This window comes from Aptenodytes forsteri, unplaced genomic scaffold (assembly GCF_000699145.1).
Source record: "Aptenodytes forsteri isolate BGI_AS27 unplaced genomic scaffold, ASM69914v1 Scaffold61, whole genome shotgun sequence".
NCBI classification, from domain to species: domain Eukaryota; kingdom Metazoa; phylum Chordata; class Aves; order Sphenisciformes; family Spheniscidae; genus Aptenodytes; species Aptenodytes forsteri.
In genome coordinates this window covers 501,187-505,895 of record NW_008794443.1, presented here as the reverse complement: position 1 = coordinate 505,895, position 4,709 = coordinate 501,187, and the positions used below count along the sequence as shown (strand labels likewise).

Below are 4,709 nucleotides of genomic sequence, written 5' to 3'. Positions count from 1 at the left end.
CCCCCGCCTGCTCGCTGAAGGGACACGTTTGCAGAGGCCGCAGGGTTCCTGCTCGCAGCTTGGGCCGGATGAAGAGCGATGAATGTATTTTAAATGCTGTTAGCATGCCAAAAAAAAAATATATATATTGACTCTTCAGTCAACTCTGCAGCCCCGCGCTGGTGGTGTGCCTGTTACAGGAGAGGGTTTGGGGTTGTATTTGGTGGGGGAGGCAGGCGGCTGTAAGCGAGGAGCTGAAATTAGGCCTTTTGGTCCAGGTTTTTTAACTGAACAGGGTGGTCGGGTTGTGGTTGATCCGTGCCTTTGTGATCTGTCCTGCTTCGTGACCCTTTCCGACGGGGCGTCGGGGGGGTTTTGGCACCTGTCTCACCCCCACCCCGTCCCGGGGTTTTGTTTTTTCTCCCCGCAGCCATGGATTTCCCCCAGCACAGCAAGCAAGTCCTGGAACAGCTGAACCAGCAGCGGCAGCTGGGTTTGCTGTGCGACTGCACCTTCGTGGTGGACGGCATCGACTTCAAGGCCCACAAAGCCGTGCTGGCGGCCTGCAGCGAGTATTTCAGGATGCTCTTCGTCGACCAGAAGGACGTGGTGCACCTCGACATCAGCAACGCGGCAGGTAGGCAGAGGGTTAGCCGATATCCCTCCGAGCTGCTTAAACGAAGCCGTTTGGTGCCCAGGGTCTGAGGGAGGCTCTTCAGCCTGTTATTCCGTGCGCTTTGGGCTTTTCAGAATTGTATGGCCGAGAGGTGAGAGCTTATTTCTGGTTGCCATCGCCTCCCTTGCAGGCCTGGGCCAGGTTTTGGAGTTCATGTACACGGCTAAGCTAAGCCTAAACCCCGACAACGTGGAAGACGTGCTGGCCGTGGCGGGTTTCCTCCAAATGCAGGAGATCGTTAGCGCTTGCAACGCTCTCAAGTCCCTTGCTGTGCCGGCAGAAAGCCCCGCCAAGAGCCAGCAGCCCCCCGCCGGGATCGGTACGTAGCCTCCTCGCTTTCCCTCATCCGGGGAGACTGGAAATTGCCCCGTGAAGCGGCCGCGCTCTCTGGCCGCCATCCAAACCCACGGCCTGGGTACATCTCCTGGTGCGCGAGGGCGTCTGGATGGGGTTTGATCCCCTTGTGAGGCACCAGCAGTCGAAGAACTGATGCTTCCTTGAATCTTTGGTGGGATTTGGGAATCCTTCTAGCGGCTGTCGGGGTGCCCCTGCGCGGGCAGTAAAAGCTGGAGCGCTTCGCCTCTTCCCTCCCAGGGGCCGACAAGGCGACTGTCGAGGGCAAGAGGTCGACTGCAGAAGCGCTGGGTGATCTTGACAAAATAAAACTGCTTCCTCCCGACCCGGAGGGGAAGGAGGAGACGCCCGTGGCCGCAGCGGCACAGCCCGAGGTGCAGACGGAGCAGCTGGGTGGCCAAGAAGGTGAGCCACCAAGGGGTGACACCCAAAATCCCCCTGTCGCTCCCCCCAGCGCACCCTGTCCTGCTGCCAGGCTCTGCTGCCTGGAGCCTGATGTCTCCTCAAGCGTGCCCGAGACACTCTGTTGCTTGTAGGGGCAGATGTTGCCATCCAAGAGGGCCCCAACGCCGAATTCCCCATCCACCCGCAGCCGGCGGAGAGCGTGGTCAGCAGCGGCAGCCCCGCGGCGAAGGGCAACATCCCTCCAGGCGCCGAAACGGGAGGTGTGTTCGTGAGCGAGGGCGGTGGCGGGGACTTTTCTGTCTGCCCGTTCCCTTCAGCAGGGCTGAAGCAAAGCTGGGCAAGGGTTCAACCCTTGTTGACCCTGCAATTAATTCTGTTAACGTGAGTTTTGCTGTGCAAACGCTGTCTCCCGTGAGTCGCGGAGCCCACAGGAGCGGTTGTCCGTGGGGCAGAGCTAGGAGAGGATGGGAGATGTCCTCTGTCCACGCAGGCTTTTGGATTTTAGGCCTAATAACCTGTAAATCCCAACTGATTCCAGGCAGGGGTCTCGGCACCTGCGCGGTACGATGGAGTACAGGATTTCCCCCGAGTACAGTGGGGCAGGTCTAATCCCCATCGCCTTAAACCCGGGCTTCGAGTTAGGAAATACAGGTGGGTTTTGTGTCTGATGCCGATCCCAATCCCTAGCATCCCCGTTTTCTAAATGCCTGCAGAGATGGAGCTGGAAGGGAAGGAGGAAGAAGGGGGGATGATGGCGGAGGACAAAGAGGAGGCTTGATGTCTCCTCAAGCGTGCCCGAGACACTCTGTTGCTTGTAGGGGCAGATGTTGCCATCCAAGAGGGCCCCAACGCCGAATTCCCCATCCACCCGCAGCCGGCGGAGAGCGTGGTCAGCAGCGGCAGCCCCGCGGCGAAGGGCAACATCCCTCCAGGCGCCGAAACGGGAGGTGTGTTCGTGAGCGAGGGCGGTGGCGGGGACTTTTCTGTCTGCCCGTTCCCTTCAGCAGGGCTGAAGCAAAGCTGGGCAAGGGTTCAACCCTTGTTGACCCTGCAATTAATTCTGTTAACGTGAGTTTTGCTGTGCAAACGCTGTCTCCCGTGAGTCGCGGAGCCCACAGGAGCGGTTGTCCGTGGGGCAGAGCTAGGAGAGGATGGGAGATGTCCTCTGTCCACGCAGGCTTTTGGATTTTAGGCCTAATAACCTGTAAATCCAAACTGATTCCAGGCAGGGGTCTCGGCACCTGCGCGGTACGATGGAGTACAGGATTTCCCCCGAGTACAGTGGGGCAGGTCTAATCCCCATCGCCTTAAACCCGGGCTTCGAGTTAGGAAATACAGGTGGGTTTTGTGTCTGATGCCGATCCCAATCCCTAGCACCCCCGTTTTCTAAATGCCTGCAGAGATGGAGCTGGAAGGGAAGGAGGAAGAAGGGGGGATGATGGCGGAGGACAAAGAGGAGGCTAAAATCCCCGAGGAAGAGCAGCCCCGGTTAGAAAACGGAGAAAACACCGAAGATAACGAATCGGGAAGCACCGACTCCGGGCAGGAGAACTTGGGTGAAACCCGTCTGCTGCGTTCGGGTACTTACAGCGACAGGACCGAGTCGAAAGCCTACGGCTCCGTCACGCACAAGTGCGAGGTGAGGCCGGCCGCGGCCCCGAGCGGGGTCTCCGGTCCCTCAGGGACACCGGGAGTCACCGGCCGCGCCTGCGCCTGTCTCTCTCCGTCCCTAGGACTGCGGGAAGGAGTTCACCCACACCGGTAACTTCAAGCGGCACATCCGTATCCACACCGGCGAGAAACCCTTCTCCTGCAGGGAGTGTAACAAAGCCTTCTCCGACCCGGCTGCCTGCAAAGCCCACGAGAAGACGCACAGGTACGGCAACGCCGGGGACGGAGAGGTGCCGCCGGGCTGAGCCGGCTGGAGAAAGGCTTGTGCCGGTGGCTGGCTGAGGGCGTTAAGGGTTTGAGCAAGAGGTCGGTACAGCAGCCCACGCCGCTCTGCCTCTCGCCTCGGTCTGGAGGGGTCGGCGCTGCAGGGTTGGAGACTCCCAGCAGCTCGTTTGGACGGCGCCAGCCACCAAAAGACGCCGGCAGCAGCTAAAAAAACCGTGGCTTTTGCCGCAAAAGATCAAATCCTCACGAAATCCATCAGCGTGGTGGGGTAGTCCGGGAGGAGGTTTGTCTTTCTGCCCCTGTCCTTCCCTTTTGCATTGCTTCAAGGCATCCTGTGGGATCCGGATGGGTCTAGCTGGGGTGGTGGAGCTCGGATCGGGGCGGTGGGAGCTCGGCACGCCGGTTCTTCCCCCCTCCCCCCCCCGGTGTGACAGCCCCGTCTCCTCCACAGCCCGTTGAAGCCCTACGGCTGCGAGGAGTGCGGGAAGAGCTACCGCCTCATCAGCCTGCTGAACCTCCACAAGAAACGGCACACGGGGGAGGCCAAATACCGCTGCGACGACTGCGGCAAGCTCTTCACCACCTCCGGCAACCTCAAACGGCACCAGCTGGTCCACAGCGGGGAGAAACCGTACCAGTGCGACTACTGCGGGCGCTCCTTCTCCGACCCCACCTCTAAAATGCGGCACCTGGAGACCCACGACACCAACAAGGAGCACAAGTGTCCCCACTGCGACAAAAAATTCAACCAGGTGAATTGGGTTGGGGGGAAGAGCCGGACCCGCGGCGGTTCGGGTCCCTCCGGAGGGAGACGGGGGTGATGGGGGGGGGTTTCTCTGCATCCATCCCTCTGTCTGTCCCCAGGTGGGGAACTTGAAGGCTCACTTGAAGATTCACATCGCGGACGGGCCCCTGAAGTGTCGGGAGTGCGGCAAACAGTTCACCACTTCAGGTAGCACGGGGTTGGTAGGTGGTGAGGTCCCAGCGACGGAGGTTTGGCTGGCGCTGGCGGGGGGGCGGGGGGATGGGCCAGGGACCGCTCCGTGGGGGGATCGGAGCCGGAGGAAGGATTTCGTCCTGGGCAGGGGAGGGTTTAAACCTCTCACGGTTGTGGTGCATATATTTCTCCCCCTCTGCGGGGGATCGCAGCCCGGGGATGCTCCTGGAAGGAGCCCTTGATCCAGCTTTTGGGGACGGAGGCATCTCCTCCCACCTCCCCAAACCTCCGCAGAGCCGGAGGGGTCCGGACGAGCCCGACGGAGTTTCTCCGTCCCCTCAAAAATCGAATGCTTGTTCTGGCTGTCCCCACCGCCATGTTGTCGCCTGATCCTCAGCTGCGGGGGTCGGCGGCGCGGCGCTCCTGCGTGGCCCCCGCTCCGTAAAAAGCTCCGATGGGTGT

General features: G+C 60.7%; 1 protein-coding gene across 1 annotated transcript in view; it reads left to right on the top strand.

Moving 5' to 3' along the window:
• ZBTB17 (zinc finger and BTB domain containing 17) overlaps positions 1-4,709 on the top strand; it is a 13,654-nt gene that overhangs the window by 2,903 nt on the left and 6,042 nt on the right. Inside the window, exons 3-12 of the mRNA XM_009289735.2 lie at positions 410-616; positions 786-974; positions 1,250-1,414; positions 1,546-1,674; positions 2,128-2,181; positions 2,233-2,361; positions 2,815-3,053; positions 3,148-3,290; positions 3,762-4,062; positions 4,175-4,262. Coding sequence (XP_009288010.1) covers positions 410-616; positions 786-974; positions 1,250-1,414; positions 1,546-1,674; positions 2,128-2,181; positions 2,233-2,361; positions 2,815-3,053; positions 3,148-3,290; positions 3,762-4,062; positions 4,175-4,262 — 1,644 coding nt within the window. The remainder of the gene's footprint in view (positions 1-409; positions 617-785; positions 975-1,249; positions 1,415-1,545; positions 1,675-2,127; positions 2,182-2,232; positions 2,362-2,814; positions 3,054-3,147; positions 3,291-3,761; positions 4,063-4,174; positions 4,263-4,709) is intronic.